This window comes from Dermatophagoides pteronyssinus, unplaced genomic scaffold (assembly GCF_027571235.1).
Source record: "Dermatophagoides pteronyssinus isolate colony J.1.1.1.1 unplaced genomic scaffold, Derpt_VIB-CSIC_2022.12 sq0002, whole genome shotgun sequence".
NCBI lineage: Eukaryota > Metazoa > Arthropoda > Arachnida > Sarcoptiformes > Pyroglyphidae > Dermatophagoides > Dermatophagoides pteronyssinus.
In genome coordinates, this window is record NW_027461526.1 from 3,559,915 (window position 1) to 3,587,910 (window position 27,996).

General features: G+C 25.9%; 1 protein-coding gene and 1 long non-coding RNA gene across 2 annotated transcripts; both read left to right on the plus strand.

Moving 5' to 3' along the window:
• On the plus strand, positions 1-27,961 carry LOC113788846 (uncharacterized). Its single transcript, XM_075824603.1, has 6 exons — positions 1-842; positions 15,619-16,818; positions 18,836-19,471; positions 19,537-19,782; positions 19,844-19,980; positions 26,213-27,961. The coding sequence occupies exons 2-6, from the start codon at positions 16,495-16,497 to the stop codon at positions 27,555-27,557; spliced, it is 2,688 nt and encodes an 895-aa protein (XP_075680718.1). The 5' UTR covers positions 1-842; positions 15,619-16,494; the 3' UTR covers positions 27,558-27,961.
• On the plus strand, positions 10,070-10,759 carry LOC142646269 (uncharacterized). Its single transcript, XR_012847231.1, has 2 exons — positions 10,070-10,283; positions 10,395-10,759. It is a non-coding gene; the product is annotated as an uncharacterized LOC142646269 (long non-coding RNA).
• Positions 27,962-27,996: the final 35 nt, after the last annotated feature.

Here is a 27,996-nt window from a genome sequence, read left to right on the forward strand (position 1 = left end):
TTGCCTTCAATATGATCGGTTCAACATCATCATCAACTTGATAATAATAATGATGATGATGACAAATTATTCATCTTTCAACAATCAAAATCAATAAAATCTCATTTAACGTTTTTGTGTGTGTGTTTGCTTTTATTGTGTATAATATCAATCGATTGATCGATCCATTTGGATCGTACTTATTTATTGTTTATTTAAATACTGATGATGTGTGTCTGTGTGTGTGTGTGGGAGTGTGTTTGATTATAATAATAAAAAAAGAAGAAGATAAATCTCTTTTTCATCATCATCATTATCATCAACAACGACAATAGATTTTTGAATTTTTGTTTATGATAATTCACAAACAACCGATTCGATAACAAAATCATCAACGTTCAACGACAACAACAACAACAATAATAAATCAATCAATCAAATCGAAAAGCTATTTGAAAATATCTTTACATAGAGAGAAAAAAAATGATAAATTCACTTTATAAAATGACGTAATAGGAAATCAATTACGAATTTGTTTTCTGTTTTTTGTTTTGTTTTGTTTTGTTTATTCAATCAACAATGAATGAAAACACAATCAACATTTTAATGGAAACAAACAGTGTAAAATTATAATATTACCATCATTATATGCAATATGTGCATGTGAATGAATTATGATAGTGAAATCATAATTAATAAATTAATTAATCAAATACAAATTGCAATGTTGATGGCCACATTCAGCAGCCGTTACACACAATTTTTTTCACCTAATTATTTACATTTATCATTTATTTTCACTGATTTTAACTGAAACGAAAATTCAAATTCGTCCAATCATTTTTTTTCTGAATGAATTCATGGTAGGTCATTTGTTGTTTTGTGCTGGCCTAATCTCACTTGATAATTTAAATTTCAATTCATCAAAGGAAAAAAAACATTATCATTTTCGGTTGTTAAGATTCATAAATAATTTAAATCGGGAAAAAAAATTGAAAATTCATTTTTCATTTTTTATTGCTTTCAAAAATTATTATTCATTATTATTCTTTACTATTAATGATTTATAATATGCAACATGGATTATATTATTGTTTCTTCTTTACATTTAACACATTAATATTTATTAAGTAAGGTTTATTTTTTTCACGAAAAAATGAAATACAATTCATTTTTAAAATTCAAGTTGTACTGATAATTTCGCAATTATAATTGAAAAAAAGAAGACCCAAAAAATTCAATGAATTTTCAGCATAAATCATTAAGTTTTTTTCTCTCTCGCTAATTAGTGACAATAATCATAATTTCTGTTAACAAGGTTATTTTTTCTTCTCTCCTGAAAAAACCACTTGATAGAATAAAAAACAAACAGAAAGAGAAAATTAAATAAAAAAAAATCTTGGTTATTTTCTCAAAAAATCTTTATTCATATAAATCCTGAGTTTCTGTGTGTATAAAATCAATGGTATATTACTTTAGATTAAAATTGTCAACTTTTTTTTCTCCACTAAAATCAATATTAATGAATGAATGAATAGAGAAAAAAAATGAATTTCATATTCTTTTCAACTATTCATCCTTTCAAATTTCATCTTGTTGGTAGTTATTTTTTTTCTGGTAGATCCAATCTATTCATTATGACAAAATGAAAATAATAACTTTCCATTCGAGTGATTGTTGTATTGTGGTAGCAGTAATAGTAGTAGATTAAGAATTTATTCTTCTACTTTTTTCTAAGATTCATTTTCATTGATTTAAACATATATGAATATATATAGAGGAAGAGAGAGAGAGAGAGAGAGAGAGAGAGAGAGAGAGAGAGAGAGAGAGAGAGAGAGAGAGAGAGAGAGAGAGAGAGAGAGAGAGAGAGAGAGAGAGAGAGAGAGAGAGAGAGAGAGAGAGAGAGAGAGAGAGAGAGAGCAAACAATTGTTCAATATTAATCCGATGGTTTTATTTATTTGTTATCGTTGTTGTTGTTGTCATTGTCGTTATTGGTTATCGTTTTTTCCAGAACTAATCAAACAGAATTGACAATCCGATTTTTTTTCGTTGTTGTTGTTGTTGTTGTTTGGTAACGACAGAATTTCTTTTCTTATTATTATTATTATTCTTCTTTTAATGAATGTTATTTATTTATCGAAAATTTTGTATGTTTATATAAGAATTGAAGGCGTTTTCTTCATCTATTCATAAACATACAATAAATAAACAAAGTAAAAGAATGTAAAATAAATAAAAATAAAAATATATAATACCAATAATAATAATAATAATAATAAGTGAGGAAAATAAAAATTCTTATAGTTATAAAACTTCGAATAGATTCTCTTGAAGAATTTTCTTTGTCAAAATAAAAAGAAAACCCATCGAAAAATCTGAAATGAAAAACAAAGATAAACTTTTTTTGTTGTTGTTGTTTTGTTTTGCTTTGTTTTCACTCTTTATTGTTGTGTTGCGAATACAAGATGAGCTCTTTTATAACTATTTTTATTTTTGTTGTTGTTGTTGTTTTTTTTACTTTCTTTCAATTCTTATCAGGCAATGAGAAAATTGAAAAAGATTATTATTTCGATGCGAATGAATTCTCATTTTACATTATAACTAAAAATAATCGTTTTTCCATCCATCCATTCATTCATTCATTCACTTGAAATCAGTTTATAATCTTGAAACCAGAGATTATGAATTATCATTAACAACAGGATGATGATGATGTTGTTGTTGTTGTTGTCAGGAAAACCAAAAAAGTATTAACAATGTTTGAATTCCTGTGTATTCGTTGTGCAGGATCAGTGTCAACGTCATCAAACATATTTGATGTCTTTTTTTTGTTTGTTTTGTTTGATTTCTTGTTATGTTGTCCATTAAATATTTCACAATCGATGACATTTTATTTTTTTACTTTAAAATTTTGGTCAGACATATATATAGAGTACTGTTTATTTTTACATGAACATCAAATAGAAAAACAAAAAAAAATTGATCGGAAACTAATACGGGCCAATCAAATATTTGAATTTTAGCTTAAAAAAAATAATTCCCAGAAAAAAATTCTGAATAAGATTTCCAGTCAAATTTCTTATTTTGTTGCTATGGTTCTTGAAAAAAAATTGTCATCACCATTGATGATGATAATGGAAACTGTCGAATATTATTATTGTTGACCATTTTTTTTATGAAAACAAAATCGATGTCTATAATCATCATCATCATCAATGATAAACCAAAAAAAAAAAAAAAAATATTTAAACATTCTCTTTTCAATAAGTATTTATTGTGTCATCAAAAAGTTTTCAACGATAAAATTGAAAATCTATGTTGTCAGAAATCAATAACCAACGGATAATCTTTTCTTTTCTTCAAAAAAATACTACTTAAATTTTTTTCTATTATGAACAGTTGGAATCAAATCAAATTTTTTGTTCAAAAAGATTATTATTTGGACAAAAAAAATTGTAAGAAAAAAATATTGAAAGAGATTAGCCGATTTGATTGTCGTCAATGTTTATCATTCTGTTTGTATGTTTGATTATTTGTGACAAAATATGAAAAAATCAAATACGATTAAATATTCCATCATTTACTTTAGAAATTTAGAAAAAAATCGATATTTAATCATTTTAAATCATTGCATAGTAAATTTCTTCGAATACACACACACACACCGTCTCATTATTTGTATTGGAAAAAAATGAAAATAATAAATCGATTTCATTAATAAATTAAATGTTTGATTTCAAACAATCATTTTGAAAGTTTATTTTATTTTTGTTTTGTATAAAAAAAAGATAATAATAAATAATAATAGTGTAGCGTTTTTGTGTATGTCTAGAACTATAGACAAACTTGAATTCTCAAAGTATTCTCAAGAATCAATTGATATTAATACAAATGACATTGATATTGATGATGATAATGATGATGAAAAATTACGAATCATAAATTTTCCGTAAACAATTTTTTTTCCTCTTATATTATATTCTGTTTTGTTTCTATTATTTCGTATTTTGTTTGTTTGTTTTTTTTTTTTTTTGCTTTATCTTTCATGATATTAGAAATGAAATTTTTTTTCCCATCTTATATGAATTTTAAATGAAATAAATGATGATGATGATGATGATACTTTTACATCAATTTTCAATGATGATGATGATGATGATGATGATAGAAAATGTTATCTATATTCATAATAATAATGGCATAATAAATAATCGATTGTAATCAATTGATGCAATCAATAATAATAATTATTATTATTATTGACCAATTGAATTGAAAGAATTTGATTCTTTCGATCATTTCTATTTTCAAGTGATTTGCTTCGCAAACAATACACATTTTTTTCATAAAGACCATATTTTATGTTAAGGAAAAAAAATGAAAATGATGATGATAGCTTGATTTGATATCAATTTCTTTTAGGAGTGTTTCAATGAGAGAAGAGGGGGACAACAATGGAAATAATTTACTTTCTTTCCGGAACAAATAAGTTATATAACTAAAAATCGATATATTGTTACGAATTTCAGGTGAATACACAACACGCATAGAAAAACAACCAATGGACAGGATGAAATGGATAATTGAAAACAATGTCAGTAACACACACACACACACACACACACACACACACACACACACACACACACACATTAACATTGACAATGACAACGGATGAAACAAAGTTAACAAAGAAGAATAAAAGAAACTCTTAATGGATTTTTTAGTGCGAATTTTTGTTGTTGTTGTTGTTTGTATTTGCTAATATTGAATTTTCTGTTTGTCTATTTTTTTTCCATACTAAAGCAGAAAAAAAGTAAAACAAATTCGATAAACTTCTTCTTATTGATATTGTTTGATTTTCGGTCAAATCACACATAACGCATATATACATTGTCAGATTCTGATTTCGTTCAATTTGTAGAAAATCAAACATGCACACATACACACACAGCGGATCCATTTGAAAAAAATGGAAAAAAGGTGAAATGAATTGGAAACATTTAGCCAAATCATAACTTTTCTTCATTATATTTTGTTTTCTTACTTTGGTTGTCATTTATTTTTTCTTCTCTCCCTCTCTTTTTTATTATTATTCAATCTGAACAAAGAAGCGAAAAACAACAACAAAATTCGAACGAAATCAATATCAATTTCATCATCAATACATACACACACACACATATATATATTTAACAAGATTCAAAACTTGTAATTCACTATTTTTTTCCATGTTCGTGTTTCATTATTATTATTATTGATTGGGCGTCAATCAATTTTCTTTCAGAATTTGTTTTTTGCTTTTGCTTTTGCTTTCCTTTAATATAATTATTAATTATCAATCGATTTTCAATCCAATATGGGAGAAAAAAGGTGACGACAATAATAAGAAGAAAAAGGAGAAGAAAAAAAAACATTGTCAGAATAAAATTGATTTATTTTCTCTTTCTTTCTGTTGTTATTATAACCATTCATTATTCAATATGATTCGACAGCTATACGTAGAATTGAAAGTAAAAAAGATTTGTTTTGTTTTTGAAAACGGAATTCATATAGGTATGTTGTTTCTAAATGGATATTGAGCAAAACAAAACAAAACAAAAAACATCTCAATCATTTGGATTGTTAAATGAGAGACATAGAAAAAGATAATTCAACTAATGTATCTTCAAATGTTGTTGTTGTTGTTTTTTTTGGTACAGGAACAAAAATTCATTATACAAACAAAAAATGTTAAATAATAAGCTGATTTTCAAATTCAAATCCAAACAACAACAACAAAAATGCACAAAATCCGATATTTGTTTCATTATAATAATTCTTGAGAAAATGTTATTTATGGAAAATCTATCGATATTGATATATGATGGAAATCATTTTTCTGGCTTCAATCATCAATATGAAAATATTACTATCCAAATTGGATTCATTGAGCAATTTAATATGATTTTTGTTTTCATTCTATATTAACATTAAAAATATGCATGTTTGGTTGGTTAATTGAATTTTTTTTGTTCTCACTATTGTTTGTTTATTCATCATATATTCAATGATGAAATTATAAATTCCATTCATTCGTAAATGATTTGTCGAGATAAACAGACAAAAATGAAAGAAACGCATATTGTGTGTATTCATTTGGGATGACATTGTTGTTCATCACTATCGATATATCGATAGTCGCTCGCAAGGAGAGTTTTTTTCCCATTTTCTCAATTCGAACGAAATCATTATCATTTGTTTGTTTTGTTTTTCATTGTTTCACTATCGGGGAGGGGAAGAAATATAAATAAATCGGCCATAATGCATGGATTTTTATTTTGCACATTCGAATCAAAATGAAACAAACAAATTGAATTGTGAAACGTGTCATGAATTTTGTCTTTTTTTTCATCCAGTTTTGTTCGTTCGTTCTATTGTCGACAAAAGGAAAAAGAAGAAAAAAAAATGGATTTTTTGCTTCTAATTGAAAATATTGGAAAACGATTGTAATTGGATTTTATCATTAACATTATTTTATTTATCAAATTCAAACATGTGCAAAAAAAAAAAAATTCCGAGAAATTCCTGCGAAAAAGAATTTAATATTTTTTTTTGTGAAAGTGAAAATAAAAAGAAAAAATTTCAAATAATCGTCTTTTAATAAATTTCAAGGAATTTTTTTTTTGCTGAAAATGATTTTTTATTATCACTTTTCTTGCTTTTACTGTTTTGATATTTTCTTGTAAGAAAATTTTTATCAAATAAATCATTCTTGACAATTTTTTTCTCGCTCTTATTCGATTTTCTCTTGTTCTTCCATACATTTATTCAAAAGATCTATATAAAAAAAATTAATCGAATAAATGAATGAATAGTTTTTGTATAAATTGTATGTTTTTTCAAACGGAAACTAAAATGATAAATTCACTTGAATTCGTTTTCTCTATGTTTTTCATTTTCCACAACATTTTTTTCATGATGATCTGTTTAGAAATATTGCATTTCATTTCAACAATTTTTTTAGTAGAATCTAGAAAAATTCGTTTTTTAAAAAAAATAACGGAAAAATCAGTCAAAAAACGGTATTTCAGTCATCGTTTTCCTGTGTGATGTGGTGTGGTTTCTGAAAATTTTTTTCAATATTCGGTGGTTGTTGTTGATTTTAAAATGAATGAAATCAACTCTTTTTTTTGCATTTGATTCAACAAACCACACACATTTATATATGAGATGCCAAAATGAAATCAAATTTTTCAAATTTTTTTCTCGAATTTTCATATCTCGAATATTTCATTTTTTTTGATTCATTTCACCATCATCATCATCATCGATTGAACAAGGCAACGAAATTCATTCTATAAGCTCTTGAAAAAATGGGTATTTTTTCTGGTTACTCTATTTCATTCTATTGGTGACATATTATCATCATCATTATTATGCGGTTATCTATTGATGAACACACACAAATTGATTTCACAAAATGATGTTCATTTTTATTCATGATTTTTTTTCTATCCTATCAAAAATTCATCAGGAAAAAAATCCCGAAATTGCCTACCTTTACCAATATCTTGTACAAAACGAAATATATTAACCATTCATTCATTCATTCATTCAAATGAATATCTTTCTGACTTGATTTCAGCAGTCAATACATTATTATTATTATTCAATGAATGAAAATACAAAGAAAAAGAAAAAGAAAAATGATGATTTAAAACAATGTGATAATATAGAAGTTATTACAAACAAAGTTTTTATTCTGTTATTTTTTTTGCTATTCATGGAACATCATTTCCGTTAACATCAAATACCATTATCAATATTAGCAAATCTTTCTCTCTCTTGTTTTTTTCCTTCATTTTTTTTGTCACTCACTTCTTCATTTCTTATAACAATCTCTATTTATGTGTTCATTTTTATTTATTCATTTTTTTTTATTTTCTCTTTACTCAATATTTTTTTTTAATGTTATGTTTATCTAAAGTCTATTGATTATGTGAATGAATAAATGAATAATGTTTGTTTGTCGATATTTTTTTTTTTTTTTTTTGTTTGTTGTTGTTGTTGTTGTTGTTGAGAGAAAAGCCATTCGATGAAGCATTCAATAATATTTGGAAGATCAAATGTTTGTGTGTGTGTATGTAAGTGTCTGATAAATAGGGAAAAAGCGAGAAAAACATTTTCACAAGAAAAAGAAAATTCTCGGAAAATTCTCTCGCTCCTACTTCTTTTTTTTTCTTTTTCCAAATGAAAAATAAATAATTCTTCGAATAATCATTATGATCATAAATAGTGGGAAAAAAATAATGCGACTGCAAACAAAAAAATGAAGAAAAAAAAATTTATTCTTTTCTCAATCAGTCATCAACATTGTCCACTTGGTTTTTTCATCGACCACTAATGTTTCATTCATTGAATTCATATTCGGGATTTTATTTGGACATTATCAGGAATTTTTTTTCTGTTGTTGCTCATAAGCAAAAATTTTCTAGATTGTCATAGATTTTATGAATAACCAATCGAATCGAATGACAAATCGAGACAAACAGAATTGAATAGAATTGCAAATAACAAAAAAAAAAAGAAAAAAGAAAAAAAGAAAAAATTCATTTGTTGTTGTAGCAAATAGAAAGAAAACAGATACATTTGACTTGTCATCAATGTTATGTCATCATTTATAATGGAAGGAAAAGAAAATTCCATTGAATTGTTGTTGTTGTTGTTGAATTTATGTGATGAAAATGTAAATATATAAACATATGCACTGAATTTGAAAGTTTGAAAAAGTTTTTCATTATATTCAAGATTCTTTAAATCAAAAACAACAACAACAACAACAACAACCAAAAATAAACATGCGAAATAAGCGCATTTTGGATTTGATCAGTACAGAAAAAAAAAAAAAAAAAAAATGATATGCATTTGATGTCAACTTTTTTATTGAAAAATATAGAATTTATCATCACTTTTTCATCACTATCATCATCATTATTTGTCTTGGAAATTATTCTGTTTTTTTTTTTGTTGAACTATTTCTTTAAGTAGATTTTTTTCTCATTTTGAAATCTCTACTGAACTAAACAACAAGTTTTTTCTCCCACTTTCTTATCTCTATTCAGTCAACGAATGCCGGTTAAAATAATAATAATAATGACATTGATATGTGAATGTTTTAATAAAATGAATGAAATTTTCAACACTTTTTATTCGTTCAACAGATCAGATTAAAAAATCAGAAAAGACAAAGAAATGTTCATTGTAACAATAGAAAATATACTTATAAACAAAAACAAAAATTGTATAAAATTTGTGTGACAAGAATTTTAAATCATTTGAAATAAAAATTTCACCGAAAAAATCTTATATATTTTTTTCTTCAAATACGGATATTTTGATTGTTGAAATTTCTTTTTCATTTTTATTCATTCATTTCTAATCGAATTTGAAAAAGTTAAACAAAAACGATGTTGAAATTGGATGAAAACTTGATCATTTTTGTTGTTGTTGTTGTTGTTCTTCAATCATATCATGATATTGCAGCAACCAACAACAAAAAATTGAGAGAATTATTTGATCAGTTGGGCGTTGAGCAACAACAACAACAACAACAACATATTTTTTTTATAATAAATAATAAGAATCGATATCACCATTTCATTCAACCATTCAGACATTAAATATTAAACATTATGATCGATTATTGTGGTCGTTATCGATTTTTTCTTTTCTTTTTTGTTGGTGGGTTTAAACATTTCGTTCACTCGTTTTTTATTTGTCTTTCATTCATTGTTGTTTTTTTCAAAAGAAACATTGGTCAATCGGTAGATCCTGATCCATTATGATTGAACATACACAATACAAAAACACAATACGAAAAAAAAATTGGATGAAAGAATTTTCTTCTTTTTTTCTAATATTTATTTATTATTATTGTATTATTTCATTCAAAAACGGCAATACCTTTTTTTTTCTCTCTTTTTTTTTCGTATTGTTCTCATTTTATATTGGTCGCCAAAATTCTTAATTCAATTCGATTTTGTGATATTGTTGTTGACATACAAAAACCAACCAACACCGATCAAATTATTGATGATGATATTTAAAAAAAAAATCAACAATGTAAATGGAAACAATGTATTTAATTGACAAAATCTGGATAATTTTCATATATATCGAATTCAAGGTTGGAAAAGAGATATATTTTTTTTCCAAATAGTATCAATGCCAAAAGAAAAACTATATCCGACCTAAATAACAATAATATAAAAACTTTAGGCATTTTTTTCAGGCATCAATTAATGAAGAAGAAAAAAAAATAGTATGGCCTTATTTTATTTTATTTCTATAGATTTCTCTCATTTTCATTTTATTTTTACTCATTTTGATCCATTAATGAATCATTAATAATGGTTTCAATTCGATGTAATAGTTATAATAATTATTAGTAAAGTTAGAAAAAAAATAATCCATAGACTTTGGCGACAACGACGACGACGACGACATTGATGATTATGATGATTATGGATGATAATCTTCCTATATTTTTTTTTCATTACAGCCAAACATTAATGAATTGCAATCAATTTTCTCCCCTATGTGTATCCTGGTTCATCGGCTTACAGTTATTTGGGGCTACATTTTTTTTTGTTCAATCTTTCCAACGATATATATTGTTATAATCGTGATAAAATAAAAGACATTTAACAAAGATGTTTACAAGACAATTATCTTTGATTTTCTTTTGAAAAAAAACATTTAGAAAATAATAGTGTAATAAAGTAAAATTGATATTGATTCTATATTCAGAACCTACTTAAATTAGTTGAGAGAGAGAATGAAAAATTTGATCAATAATTGCCAGAAAAAAATTAAATGAGGCTTAAATGATTCGATATGAGAATATATTTTTTTCCTTTATATCGTCTAAAATAGTTTTATGCCCTCATCAAAAGAAGATGATATGAAGCAAAAAAAAAATAATAACTTTTGGAAAATCATTCATTGGAACTTAGCAAAGCAAAAACACAACACTTGTGTGCCGATCAAAATTCGATCCACTAGCCACCATCTGCTTGAACGGTGAAAGTGAATATAAAAAGGGACCCATACCAAAAAAAAGAGAAGAAATATCCAAAACTGAAACTTTATCCATTTTCTCTCTTATTGTTTGTTTCCTACATGGAGAACCATTTACAGAACTTTTTTTTTAGCCAATTCAAAATCTATCTTGCCAAATATCTTTGTTTTTTTTTATTTATTTCTCAAGTGGTAAGTAATTTTTTTTCTCTATCCATGTCAAAAATCCACTATTCGTATTACAAATGTTTCAGATTAATCACAATATCGAACCGTTTTTTCCCCTTTATTCTAAAAAATAGTTTCAATTTCTTCAAGTATTTTTCAACTTTTTTTATGGAAATTTTTTTTTCAAAATTATAAATATTCATGGAATTGCAATAATTTCATTTATTTTGCTTTGCTAAAAACAATAATAAACTTGATGTTATCAAAGGCGATAAATGAATGAATGAAAAAACCAAAATTATTATTATTATTATTATCGTTATTTATCATGAAAATTATTACGATTTATGGTTGTTTGGTTTAATAAATGCAAAAAAATTATTAAAAAAATACTAATAAAGTCACACACACACACATTTGCTGAGAGTCATAAATTCAAGGTGTTCATAAATTTCATGTGTGTGTGTGGTTCATGTTTTCAATAGAATTGAACCATAATAAAGAAAAAAAAACCCCAGAAAAATAATGCATTCGAAAAAAAAATTTGGATGAAAAAGAAAATGTTTTTAACCCAATTTTCAAATTCATCTATTTATTTATTCATATTACAATATTCAAATTTCATTATTCAACAACAACAACAACAACAACAACAAAAATGATATTCATTTTCAAATGATCCTTTCAATATGTGCTTCACTGCCATTATTCTTCATTTATTATGAAAATTGTGATTTTCATTTCATCATCATCATCATGTTTTTCATCATATATATGCATGTGAAATTATCCACGAAAACAAAAATTGACAAATATGAATGACTGTCATTATGGATATGTTTAGGTAAAAAGAGAGAGAGAGAGAAAAAAAAATTATCACTATTATAAAATGAATTATGGCATTATATTTCATATATTTACATTTAATAATAATCGAACAACAACAACAATATCGAAGATGAAAAATGATGATTACAATATTATTTATGAATTTCTCAATCATGTTTTTTTTCCTGAAATCATCAAAAGAGTAGATTCATGATTTTGAATCTTTGAACAAGATAAAACGAAATCGTTATTTCATGTTTCTGATTTGAATTTGAAATTATTATTAGATTTTTTTTTCGTCGTCGTCGTTGTTGTTGTTTATTGTTGTTTGGTACAGGTCGTTCCATCAATGACATTCGATCCAATACACATTTAAAGAAGGAGAGAGAGAGAGATAAAATATACACCCAAAATTTTTTCCGGTGAATTTAGGTTATGCAACCAAGTAGAAAAAAATTCAATTTATTATTATCATCTGGAGAGAGAGAGAAAAAAAACGAAGACACGAATCGGTTGTTGCTGTTGTTTTTTTTCTGTGAATAAATTGAATTTTGTTTTTTTTTCTTTCTTTCTCTGGCCCCTGTTATGGCATTTTATTTTGCTTACACTTACTTATCTTTTTCTTTTTTTTTGTTCAAAACTTGTTTCATTTTTTCTTAATATTTTTCATAGAAATTTTCATTTTAACAATTTTGATTCTTGTTATCCAGAATAGCTTGTTACGGTTATAGTTTTCTATCAATTTTATCCGATTTTTGTTGTTGTTGTTCACTGATGAATTCTTCTTAATTTTTTTTTCTTCTTTGTTCCAATGTCAAAAGGATTATGATGATAAAAAATGATTGAAATAAAAGAATTTAATAGCTTGTTTTTTTTCACAATCATTATACACTGTTAAAAATGGTATGACTTTATAAGTTCATAAAGTGGAAGTGTGGACTTATAAGTTCACATTTTTTCTCGTATGAAGTTATAAACTCAGATTATTTCTCGTATGAAGTTATAAGCTCACAACATTTCTCGTATGAGTTTAAAAATTCGAATTTTGGATTTTATTTCTAATTAAAAACTCATAATGTTTTTCGGATGGACTTATAAACTCACATGGTTTTTCGTATGATTTTATAAGTTCACAATATTTTTCGTATGGAGTTATAAAATCACAACGTTTTTCGTATGAGTTTAAAAATTCGAATTTTGGATTTAATTTTATTTTTTTTTTTTTTTTTTTTTTTTTGTCAATTTGATCACGAGGTCATAATCTATAAAGATGGATAGAACAATGAAAACCAAGTCGGGTCCTCTTTTCATGTTCCTGAGACGATTTCTATTGATAAATTTCTATTAGCCTTGTTTAATAATTATAATAATTAATAATATATCTTTAAATTTAAAATAATTAAAAACTTCGATAATTCAATTTAATTTCACTTGCGCATCAAGATTTTTTTTAATCAAAAAAAAAAAAAAAAACGCTTGCGTATAGGGGTTTTTATTTTTATTTTAAAAACCTCACATTTTTTCTCGTATGAAGTTATAAACTCACAACGTTCTCGTATGAGTTTATAAGCTCACAATTCCTTAAAGTGAAGTTATAAGCTCATAAAGTGGAAGTGTGGGCTTATAAGCTCACAATTCCTTAAAGTGAAGTTATAAGCTCACAATTCCTTAAAGTGAGTTTATATGTTCACTTGGTCTAATGTGAACTTATAAGTCCACACTTCCACTTTATGAACTTATAAAGTCATACCATTTTTAACAGTGTAGGAAATGAACGGTTGAATGAATGAACCGAATGAAGAAAAAACAACAACAACAGCAACAATAAAAATGGCTGTTTTTTTATTGGCCAATACTTTATTCATTCATTCTAATAATCAGAATCATTACTATCATGGTTATATCAACAGTGTTTTTTCTTATTTATATCCAAAAGTAAAGATATCAATCATATAAATGTATTTTCATTTTTGTTGTTGTTGTTGTTGCTCAATGTTGTTCAACCCGAATGGCAAACAAAACATTATGTAATTTATTATTATTATTATTATTATTTATTAATCTTTGGATAAACACACATCAGCGAAAAAAAAAGAGTATGATGAACAAAATAATAAAAAAATATAACGATCAAACTAAAGATCGATTTTTTTTTGGAAATGATTCCAATAATTTTCATCTATATATATCACATCATAACATAAAACCAATAAAAATTTCTTCGATTTTTAGCACCGTTATTTGTTTGTTTGTTTGTTTTTTTTGCACATTTCATAATTTTCTTTGCATTCACCAAAAAAAAAAAGTCTTAAGAATAATATTTTATTATTTATAAATCTTTTTTTCTTTCCAATTTCTCTTTTTTCTTACATATCGATATTTGATTAATTATACAAAATTTCATATGTGTCATAATGATGATGATGTATATTCCTTGTTTTAAGTCATTTTTTGTTTGTTGTTGTTGCTTGGTATTACCATTGCTTTGCAATTCATTTGTAATTCTTTTTCTAAAGAAGGAAAAAAATTCTCCATTATTTGACAAGAAAAAAAAACATTATCGATGATTGAATAAAAAATTTATAAATATTAAAAGTAGAATAAATGACAAACAAAATTTTTCATCGTTGTGTCTCCTTATAACAATAGTAATGCAGCTTTTTTTGTCATTTTCATCAAAAGATTCGGGCAATTTTTACGTTACTGATACAATGATATTGTTGTTTGAAAATGATCCAATTTTTTTTCAAAAAAATTATTTTCCAATTTGATTCGAACCGAATAAATTAATTTCTTTTCATTATTGTTGTTGTTGTCATCCATTGGTTTTCTTGCTTTTATCATTATAATTGCTTGTATTATAAAATTTTGCAAATCGAAAGATCCCTTCATCATTTGTTTTCGTTTTTTTTTCATCCTGTTTGAAATGAGAAAACAAACAAATAAATAAAACGATCATTTTATTCGATCCGTCAATGTTTGTCATTAAACAAACAACGATTTATTATTATTATTATTATGTAAATATATCAACAAAAAAGAATATTTTCACATGCCGGAGAAATTGTGAGAAATAAAAAAACTTATGTTTGCCCAAAAAAATGATAAAGGGAAAAAAACATTTATCATTCAGGCAAAAAAAACAGTCAGAAGAGAAGCAAGAAAAAAAGGAAAAAAAACGATTTTCTTCCAATAAATTTCAGTCATAATATTAAGAATGAAAATGAAATTCCATTGAACAACAGAATTTCATTCAATATGAAAAATTATTTTGTTAAATTTCAAATAATTGAAAAAAATTATTGGCATGTAATCATCGGTGAAGAAAACGAATCACAAATGAATTTAAATCATTTTTCTCTATTAAACAATCTTATGAACAAAACAATCATTATCTTGAAAATTTTAAAAACCAAATTGTGTGTTATCTTTTTGATTTTGTTTGTAGTCAACACACACACAAACACAATTATGCTATCCATTTATATCTATCAATTTTCTCCAATATAATCTCAAACCAATTATTCAGAATGATTAATTATTTGATTTTTACTTTTTCTCCTTTTTTTTTGTTTTTACAGTGATCTTTTTCGTTGATAATAAAGAAAACCAAACAAACAAACAAAAAAGAGATAAATAAGAGATAAAAACATCAATGGTCAACTATCAATAACAAAATGGACATTTTGTATGGACAAAACAATTGAACAGTGTAATTACTACCGATCATTAGCCACACAAAAAAAAACAGGAACAACATCAAACAATATCAAATGAACAACAGCAAATAATGATGATTGTTCAGCTATAATACAAACACACATATATAAAAAAAAAAGTCATGGTCAATGAACAACAGGACAAGAATCTAATGATAGACGAATAGAACAACAACAACAACAAAAAAATATAAAAACAGGAATCGAAGAAAAGTTAAAATATTGTATTGAATGTGTTTGTGTGTAAAAAATTGCAATGTGTCAAATAATAAATGCAGTGAAGACAACATTTTCATTGTACAATCATCGTTACCGTCAACCATTATTATCAATACAATCAATCGAATTGTCCATTGTCATTTCATTATTATCATTTATTTTGTTTTGGTTTTTTTTCATTATACAAAAAACGAAAAAACAACGTCAACAACAACAAATGTATCAAAAGTTTTCTTTAGAATCATCATCGAATGTTGAAACAAAACAAAATTTTAATCATTATCAATTTGGTTGTAGAATTTTTCAATCATCATTAACAATTATCATTGTTTGGCCTACTTGAATTTAAATTTTTGGTTCTGTTTTTTTCCTAGTAACATTTATCTTCATATATTTTTGAAAAAAACAACAAATATCATAAGTGACAATTCACAAGTTGATTCTTTTTTTTTGCTTTTAATTGGTGGCTTTCGCAATTATCAAATTCAATGATACTGATTTTTTTGAAAATCAGCCCGAATGGCTCTTTTGTATCGTTTCACCAAACTCAACGATCGTTACAATACAGGTATATTTACATTTATTGTTACACGTTCGGTTACACGTGATCTACATCGTGATGCAACAACAAAAGATTTCTATTATGGTTATCATCGTTGGGCTATTTCATTTACCCGTGCAAATGATCGTGCATTGGGTGTTTATCTTATATTAAGAAATCCATCACCATCAACAAAATGTTATGCCGATTTTACATTAACATTATTGAATCGTGAACATTTTAGCCGTAATGAACAGCATCAGGAAAAACAATGTAAATTTACAACAGAACATACGACACAGGTAAGAAAATATTATTAATATTTTTTTTTCTTGTTGTTGTTTAATGAAAAACCAAACAGCCGGCCAAAAAAATAACAATATTCTTTCATTATCAATCTTAAATGAAGGAAACAATGGTGAAACCAAAAAAAAAATAACAATTTTCTATTAATTCTAACCAATTATCTCAATGTTATTATTTTTTTCATTCTTTATAGATAAATTAATCGAAAAATTGAAAATATAACATCATCACAGAATGAATATAACATTATGGGCAGGTCACCCACAAAAAAACATACAGACACCCTTTATAATAATGATAACATTTTTTTCGGAAATGAGTCTTCAGTAAAATAATCTATTGCCCCCCAAAAAAAAAAAATTATCAAAATGAAAGAATAAGCAAAAAAAAAAAAGAAGTAGCAAAAAACAATTTCATGGTTGCATGAATCGAACAGAGATGTTACTCAGAAACAGCGAACAACATCGAAAGAGAGGGATGAAATAAGAAAGTGAAAGAGTGAATGTGGCATTTGTAGCAATGAAATGATGGTAGCAATTAGATCTTAACATAGAAAAAAAAACGAAATATTGAATTTAATAACATCGTCATCAAAAGATTCTTTGGTTCGTAGTGATACAGGCGTAATATATAAAAAAAAGAATTGTTTCGAATAGCAGAAAATAATGATGATCAAGATGATGATGATAATAGTGGAAAACAGTGAACAAAAAAAAACCAGAAAGATAAAAACGAAAAAAAAACTTCAAAAATCATTGAACCAAATACAGGAAACCCGTATACCTTGGCTTTACTTTTCTTTTCTTTTCTCTTTCTTTCTCTCATCATCAACTTTGACGACGAACAATTTCTGGTTACTTTGATGTTGGTTGTCGTTTTTTTTTCTGGCCAATGACAACATCATTCGAAGAAATGATAACTCGATAGCGATTTTCTTTTCGTTTCAAAATTTTTTTTAAATGTTGAACAGTTTTTGGTAGACAGCCGGTATTGTGATCATCATCATGATAATGATTTTGATAACCAAAAAAAAGAACGACGAAAAAAACAAAAAAAAACAAAACGAATAATAATGAATTTGGTTGAATAAAAAAAACTGAGCGGACCAAACCAAATATTAGCTTCATTTTTCCCCTATTAAATCTGAATGTAAAATATAAAATACTAAAATTGTTTAGTAAATATCATGAGAAAAAAACTGATAAGATATGAGAGAACGAAAGCGAAAATAATATTCGCATCATCAAATGTTTTTTTTTTTGTTGAAAATATGGCCATTTTTTCATAGTTCCTGTTTTCAGTGCGAAAAAATGGAAATGAATTTTTTTCCTCATCATCGTTTTCTTCATTTCCTTCTCGGTATTCGTTATCATTATCGTCATCCACAAAATGATAAACATGAAATCTTTGAGAGCAATTATAAAAGCGTTATTATTATTGTTGTGAATAGGGAAAGAAAAAAACGTAAAATCTAGAGAAAAAATTTCATCATCAAAACATTATTTTCATTTCACAGAATGATTCATTATTATAAATAATGTTGAGCATATTTTCCTCGAAAAAAAACATTTCAAAAGCATGAAAGAATAATGATAAATTAATGTTTTTTTTGTTGCCCGGTATATATTATGTTGGTATTCAAAATTAACCTGAATCAAGATTTGAGATTTTATTTTCTATTTAAACAAAATTTCTTTTCTAAGGTTAAATTTCATTGAATAACTGAGAATCATAACAACAACAAAAACAATATTGGGTGTAGTTTTGAAAATGAATAAAAAACAAATTCTGAATTTCAACTTTTTTTTCTATTTATTACAATAAGATTGTTGTTTACAATTAATAATCATGTGTGTAGCCAATTTAGTAATCATTGAATTATCATTGATAATTTGGTGTTGCACCAATAACAACAACAACAACAAAACATTTCATTTCATTAGATAATTCAATGAAAATTGCTGAACTTTTCAAATTAATTTTATTTTTTTGTTACTCCTTTATTTACTTTAGGGCGTTAGTAAATGGATACTGATGAATGAAATTCAATCACGCAAATTTGGTGATGAAACTGGAGAATTTTTATTAGAACTTAGTCTAGGTAATATATTGACCATTTTTGAGACTGATCTACAAGTGTCAAATAATGGTCAGCTCAAAAGTGGTAAATTTGAAAGTGCCTCATTCAGTTTCGGTTCATTCGAATGGAATGTTTCTATTGTGATCCATAATTATGGTGCCACATCTACAACTACAACCGCTAATTCAAATAATAATAATAATAATAATAGTAATGATAATACAGTTAATGAATCATCATCATCAACAACATCATCGAATCGTATAATCTATGTATTTTTAAATCGTTTAAGTGGATTTGATCATCCATGTCGTGTACAGTATCGTGTTATAATCGGTGATGATGAACAAAAAAATCATGAAGATTCTGGTGTTTTAGATCAAATATCTGATGCTGGTGGACGTATACGTGGATTTCAAATGCAACATTCATTAACTGATTTACTTAAATCAAATGGTACCGTTCGTGTTTTTGTTGAATTACATTGTTGTAATGCAATTAGCGAAGCAAAAGTGCCTATCGTTCGTAATCCTTCACCAACTATTAGCTGTTATGATCGTAATAAACAGGTAAATAAATGATGATTTTTTCAATTTAAAACTTTTGAAAACTTCATTTTTTTTGTTGTTGTTAGGGTTGGTGTATTGAAGCCGATATGGATAGTGAATTTTTACGCCTTAAACTTTTTTTTATGGATCTTCATTCTGTACCAAGAAATCATCTACGTTATATATCATGGATTGCTTATGTGATTGCAAAAGATCCACGTCATGGTGTACGTGAAAGTTTAGCTGTTACAAATGCACCACATTCAAATTATTATGTTCAAGATGGTATTGATATGGGTGCAATGATGGATACAACATTACCAGTGTCAAAAGTATGTTGTTTATTTAAATTAATAAATTAATAATGGATTTCAATCAATCAATCCAAAATAGATCAAAGAAACACCAAAAATCTATTTAGAAAATGAAAAATTAACCGTACATGTTGAATGGTGTGATTCGATAATGTTATTCAATCATATTTATCATAAATATGATGATATTACACGTATACATGGCCATCAAATGAGGTATGAAAATTTTTTGTTTTTGTTATTTGTTTTCTTTGTAACGTCAAAAAAAAATCAAGATAAGATTTCATTTTTTTTAAATTTTGTTTTAACAAATGAAATGAATTCCGATTTTTTTCTTATCTGACATTTTTTCGTATTTCAATCAATTCATTGTGCATGTTTGTGTGCGTGCTTGCTTGTATGTGATTATTTTAACAATTTTCAGATTGAAATCTTTCATATGTTTGATCGATATAATGTGTGTTTGTATGTTGAACATCATGAATATCGCAAAAGAACAAAGCTAAAAAAGAATGAATTAAACTACCGGATTGGAATCTGTACAGAAAGCAAAACGATGAGAACAATACAAAAATTGAAAAGCAAAAAAAGAATTTCTTCTTCTTCCACTTCTTATGAGAAAGAAGAATTTTAGATCAGAGAGTTGCCACCATTTACAATAATGTCGTTGGAATTTATGAACAAACAGGATTGAGTGAATAAATGAATGAAAAAATAAGATTGGCAGCCAAGTAGCTGTAAATAAATATTTTTTTCTAAATTCCATCTCGGTATTTATATATTCGTATAACAACAACAACAAAATAGCCGAATGACAAATGATTATTTGTGAAATAAACTTGACGGCCATTCGAATTGAACCGATATCGATATTTTTGGGTCTTATTCTTGGTTGACATTATCGTTTTTATTTCTTTTATCAAATTCAAGTTTTCAACCAGAAAAAAAACCAATGAGTATTATATATACTGTAATAATAAAATAACAGAATATACAGAATGAAATAGTAAGATAAACATCGATAGCAAACATACTTTCTTCAAACAATTATTATTGTTTGTGTGTGTGTGTGACAATCATTTACTTTAATTAAACTTAATCATTTGTGACATTTTTACTTTGTTTAGGGTATTGAAAAAAAAATTTAGGAATAAAGAATTTTTTTTCTTCTTTTCACACATTCCGAAATAAAATAAAACACTTACACATGAGGAAAAAAACACATAAAACGACTCGAATTGATTGACTTTTTTTTGCACAACTGTATTCCATTCATTTTTGTTCAAATCAAATATACAAAAAAAAACAAACATACATTTTCTATTCATAAAACATAAATTTAGTTTCTTATTTTTAGCGCGCTAATTATATTCAAAATCAGCTTAAATGTTTTCTTTTGATTTTTTTTCAGTGTTAAACTGATTCAGTTGATGAAGCAATTTTCTTGATGTTGAAAAAGATGATTGTAAAAAAATAGAATAGAATTGCTGATTGGATTTCTTTCAATTCTTTCCTTTTTTATCTTCAAACTTTTTTTTTACTCGAATTTTCAACGTATTTTGATTAAATTCCATGAAAATTTTATGACAAAAATGATGATTAAATAGCATCATTTTGAGCAGGAAATATAATGTGTATTTCTTAATGAATGAATAGATAAATGAAGAAAAAAAAATCTTCCAATGATAAGCCATCAAATGGAAAAGAAGAAAAGAAAAAAAAATTAAAAAGTGAAGGAAATATAATACCTACATTATCAATGAAGGAAAGAGAAACGGAAAAAGGATTATCTTTGCAACTTTTGTTTTATTTTTCATCTATTTCTTTCTTTTTTACGGCGTAAAACCGAAAAAAATGAACCGAAATTCTTTCTTCTCTCTCTCTCTCTTTCAAATCAATTTTTAATATGAAAAAAATAATACTAATAATGAAAGAATTTTGAGAATTTCGAAAAAAAAGATTTGAAAAATCAATCATCAATGAAAATGAAAGCAACAAACAAGAAAAAAAAATTTAATTTTCAACTTTTTTTTCACATTCGTTTGACAAACTAACACAGTTCTTTGCGTGTGTTTGTGTTTGTGTGTGTCAATGAAATCCTATGCCAGCAAGATTATTGAAATTTGAGAAAAGTTTGTCCAACTTTTTTTTTGTGCTCAATGCTTTTATTTCAAATCAAATTATTATTTGATAAAAATTTCGCCTTTATTTCAAGGCTATATTCTATTTTCATAGAATGTCATATGATGAATGTCCAATCTTTTAAAAATTCACTTTTTGTTTTGTTTTTATCATTACACATTCTTCTCCGAACAACAACAACAACAACAAAAACAAACGGCATTTTTTCCATCTGATCTGAATAGAATTGGAAAATTCATTAATAATCATGATGATAAATAATATGTTCAGGATAAACATGTTATCGAGAGATAGAGAGAGAGAGAAAGAGAAAGAGAATCGATATTATCAAATAGTGATCGATTGGTCGATCATATCATGATCTTCATTCAACAACAACAACAACAACAACGATAATCACGATGATAACTTCCTTATTATTGGACTTTTTTTTAGATATTACCATGGTTATCATTGTCATCATCATCATAATCAATTATTTTTAATTTCAACAAAACAAAACAAAAAAATATAATCATCATCATAGTACATAAACAAAATATGTAAAGTTTGTAATGGAATTCGCAATTTACCTTCATTTGATAATCAATAATATTCTGTGTTTTCTGAATCTTATCTTTTATTATTATTTCATTAGTGCTTGTTTCATTTATTATGATCATATGTCAAGGTTATGGTTTAATGGATTACAGGAAACAAAACAAAAAAAATGATCAACAAACAATCGAACATTATTATTGTAAAAAAAATAATCATTATATACCGAGAGGATAATTTTTTACGCTCAACATTTCTGGTTTCTTTGATAGGAGAAAATATAGCAAATATTGTTGTTGTTGTTGTTGTTTTCATCAATATGAGATAATCCCTTTTGGTTTCATTTTGTTGGCATTTTTGTTTTTTTATTTTTTCATCACATTTTCTATCGGTTATTACACACATACACATTATACGACTATTAAATATCACCATTCTCGAATCGAGCAGAACCAAACACAATTTTGTCATATGTTTTCGACTTATTCCAGAAATAATAATAATAATATTTTTCCTATTATTATTTCTATATAGGAAAAGGGTCTCTAAATGTCAAACAACTAACAAACAAACAAACAAACGAATAAAAAATACTAGAGAAAAAAATCCTTTCGAACCTAATCGATCAAATAATAAAAAGGAAATCTATACAATAATGGTAATTATAATGAATGTGTGTGATGTAAAAATTCAATCAAAACAAGAAAAAAAAGTCACATGTGTTTAGTATTTATTCATTATAAAACAAAAAACAAAAAATTCATTTGAAATTTTCATGGTTTAGTTTTTATTATTATCATTGAAAATATATTATCCATTCATTCATTCATTCATTCGTTTGCGATCACATAATATACACAATTTATATATCTTTTAAGCCTTTTTTTTTTTTGATTATCATGTTGAATAATAATTAATTTCATTAATTAATCTAATTCAAAACAGCAGTAGGCTGTTTGGTTGGCAATTTGAAATTCGATTGATACATTCTGTAAAAAAATTGAATTAACATTTTAAAATGTTTTTTTTTGTTTTCCTTTTTCCTCAAACTAAAATCACGACATGATTTTTTTTTACTTTGGTGAAATGGACAATACTTTTGTTTGTTTATTTGATCACTGACCACTAACTAGATTTAATTCATTTATTTATTTTCTCGTTGGTGATTGCAAATGCTTTTCAATGAATGACCAAAATTGAATTGATCCTAAACAAACTTAGCAATGAAAAAAAAATACAAAATCTCCACACTTAATGTTATTCAGTTAAATGAAATGGTGATACAGTTGTTCTTTTTTTATGTTTGTTTTTTTTAATGTAAAACAACAATGTTTCTCCAGTAAATAAATTGATTTGAAAACGATAGTCACCCGACTAGTGTAATCAGAGGTGGCAATGATTTTTTTTCTAATTTTTTTTTGAATCAAAATTCAATTTGATTTCAAATATCAATGTGGCTTTGTTTGTTTAGAATTTAATTCAATCAATGTCCATCTATTTACGTGTACAATAAAAACAACAACAACTAATGAACCAATTTTAAATCAAACAAAACACAACAAAAAGAATCATCATATTTTTTCTTGGTTGGATTTCTAAAACCAAGAAACAAACAAAAAATATCTTTGGCAAACAAATCAAGAGACAAATTTGGTTTTTTTTCTTAATTGAATTTCAAAACTAGAAACGGCAATGTTTAAAATTGAAATCAAAACAAAACAATCCAACATCAACAAAAAAATCAAGAATAAAGTTGCAAATGAAAATGGAAAGTAAAGTGAAAAAAACACTACAGTCAAGTAATTTATAAAAATTTTCTTACGAAACCTGAAAAATCTATTTAGACTTGATATTTTTTCTCCCAAAAAGAAAATCTGACTTTAATGGACATGTTTATAAAAAATAGATCATGTTCATGTTTCATCAGGTTATTATTATTCTTTGGTTTCTTCACATTTTTGTTTCACTTGTTCACAATACGATTGTGTGTTTAGAATTTTTGAACAACAAAAAATAAAAAATTAAATAACATTACAAACAAACAGGATAAAATGACATCAAAATAATGTTTCGATAATATTCCTATGCGTGTGTCTGTATGTGGGTAATAAATCTGAAACAAAACAACGACAACAATAATACATTAACAAAAAAAAATAGCAGTAAAACTAATCTCACTATAGTGATTCGGTAGCCGTGAAATAAAATGTCATAGTATCAAATAATGAAAAAAAAAGACAAAATGGCAAAAAAATTGATGAGCTTATAATAAGGGAAAAAAATTTTTCATCAAAATTTCAATGTCATCATAATAAGATTATAGTACAGGTGTATTTATGGTCAGGATTTTTGTTTCATATGTCAAAATATTTAAGATAATAATAATGGAAGAAAAAGAATTGATGAAAATCATTTTCATAATGGTAATCATCATCAAAATAATGATGTCAAAAAATGATTTTTTTGACATCATAACAAAAACAATATTTTTTTTTACCGGAAACATTAATAATTATATTGACAGGAGAAAAAAATCCATTTGATTGTGGAGCAAAAACGAACCCAAATTAATTTCATTTGACAAATCGGGATTAGATTTTTCTGTTTTTTAGAATCTTTCAATGATGATAATGATTATGATAAATTGAATGTTGCATTTTGTGTTGTATTTCAATTATCCATATTATCGGATTGATATATTGTTTTATCATTTAGCCTGAAGATTTTTTTTTTTGTTACCCTGTTACGCAATACAATGTGTTATATGAATGAATGAATCAAATCACATCATTCTCATCATCATTATCAAAACCCAAAAATTCCATATAGTGAGAAAACATTCCATTGGGAATCAGTACATGCACACTAATGAAAATGATTGCAAGTTTATTTTTTTTTTCATATGTATGAAAAAGTGATTAAAATTGCCGTTAATCGCAATATACTACTATCATCTTCAGAAGAAAAATAAATAAATAAATAATCATTCTATGATGATGATGATAATAATGATGAAGCGAATGAATTATTAGTGTTGAAAATAATGATGCAAACAATAGAATTGTACTCTAATTTGATCTGTTAATGAAAAAAAACAACAACAACAACAACAAAACTTGAATCTTCTTTCTTATTCTCTTATCTATATTGGAAACATATGATAAATATTTTCTAATAATGGCAATAATTCTATTGTTACATAATAATAGTTATCTGATGTTTTGGTTTGTATGTGTGTGTGTGTGTGGATGTTAAAGAAAAACAGCCATGTTTTGTTTGTTTGTTTGTTCATTTTGGTCATCATCATAATAATCTGGTTTCATTTTTTTTCTTCCCTTATTTGAAAGGAGAAAAATTTATCATTTCTTTTCGAGAACATTTTCCCCAAAATTATAGAACCCTTTCTATACAATTTTTTGTTGTTGTTGTTGTTTTTATAAGATATTTTCATACAATAGTTAATTGAATTGTATCCAAAAAAAAAATTTGTTTCTTGGTTCTATATTCGAATAATGATGATGAACAACAAACTTTCGATGATTGAATATTGTTTTCATCATTATTGACTTTATTCAATTTCCATCTGTATATGTGTTTGTATTGAAAACTCAATTTATTATCAAAATAAAATAATGGATTGATGCTAGGCTGTTTGTTTGTTTGTTTGTTTGTTTATTTGGAAAATATCATTATCATGAGTATTTTTATTGATTAATTTTTTCTTTTTGGTATATTTGTTTTATTTTTGTTTGTTTTTTTTCAATTATAGACGTGAAATACTTGCCCTAAGCAATGAAAATTATAGCCTTGAAAAGCAATTAATTTCTTATCAGAAAACAATTGGACATACTGGTGGAAATTCTCGTTCATTATCAAAAGATAATTCAAGTAATGAAAGTGGTTCAATTAAAAGCAATCAACCACAACAATCATATCAACATCAACATCAACAACAGCAGCAACAACATAAACATCATATTGGTGGACGACGTTCATCATCGGAAATTCAATTGAATGTTGAACATTTATCCAAAAACAAGAATCCATCATCATCATCATCATCATCTGTAATCATTCCCAAAAATAATCAACAACAACAAATTTCTCAAAATATTCAACGAAATGGCCATCAGGATTTAGGATCATCTATTCAATCAACACAATTACAATCCATACATCAAAATCAATCAATTATAACAAATCAACAACAGCAACAACAACAACAACAGCAAATAGTTATTAATGCACGTAATATTCATCCAAAACAACTACAACAGCAACAACAATCAATTTTTCATCATCATCATCATAAATTACCAACAATACCAAATCAACCATCACAGCAAATAGCTACACCACCACCATATCAACATTCATTTAATAATATAAATTCAGCTGTTTATACATCAATGATAACAAATTCACCAAAATTAAATGCAATACGTAAAGCATCACTTACACATTATGGATCATTACCAAATAATACATCATCATCATCGATGAAATTTTTCTACAGTGAAGATCAAGGAGATTATGGTGGTCCAAATGTTGTGACGAATTTAACGCCACCACCATCACAATCGCAACCATTATCGCCACGTATTGTACAACAACGATCATTACATCGATCAAGAGAACGTAATTATTCTTCTCCATTGACATCAACAATGTCCATTCATCAAACATCATCATATGGTAGTGGAAATAGTAATATCAATGGTCTTATACCTCCATTATCATATAATACACTTGATAATGAAATTATTCATTATCGTGCACCGATATCACCGAGCTTAACAATAACACAACCATTTTTAAAGCAACAACAGCCTGCACCATCATTATCACAATCAGCATCATCATCACCATTAAGACATGGACAACATCATAACCATCATCATCAATATGGTAATCGTTTTATAAATCCAACCGTTATTATTGATAATGAAAATTGTCAAACACAACAATCACAACAAACATTATTGATGAATCCAGCTAATGGTTGGAATTGCCCACAACCACAACAAACAATGACAAACAATTTACCAGTAAATGTTCGAACTGGAATGGATCAAAATGATTATCTATCAGGTTATATTCAAGGATATCAATAAACGTAAATATAATGGCTGATAATTCAAAAAAATACACCCTTATGTTACGATTGAAAAACAAAAACAAAAACAAAAATCGTGATCTTCAAATGTTATTTTATTGCAAAATTGAAAAAAAATCATTAAATTCTCTTTTGTTGCACACATACACACACAGATTTATCAACAACATTCTCTCTTTTTTTTTCTATTCACAAATATTTAATCAATCAAACGGTTTTCATATATTTTATCCACAATCAAAACAAACAAACAAAAAAAAAGTGAAAAAGTAAAATGAAATTTTCAAAAAAAAAACAGATATAAATGTCTTCATTTTGCAATTTATTCTTGATATTTTCCCTGAATCACTTTTTTCTTTATCTTGTTGAAAACAACAAATAATAAAAATTGTTGAATTTTAATTTATTTTATTCACAAAAAAAGTCAAAATTTTGAT

Bases quoted from the DNA above. Each gene is read 5' to 3' on its own strand.
- LOC113788846 (XM_075824603.1), top strand. From the start codon at position 16,495: ATGGCTCTTTTGTATCGTTTCACCAAACTCAACGATCGTTACAATACA. The intron at 16,819-18,835 runs GTAAGAAAATAT...TATTTACTTTAG, and splicing joins CAACAGAACATACGACACAG to GGCGTTAGTAAATGGATACT. The intron at 19,472-19,536 runs GTAAATAAATGA...TGTTGTTGTTAG, and splicing joins GTTATGATCGTAATAAACAG to GGTTGGTGTATTGAAGCCGA.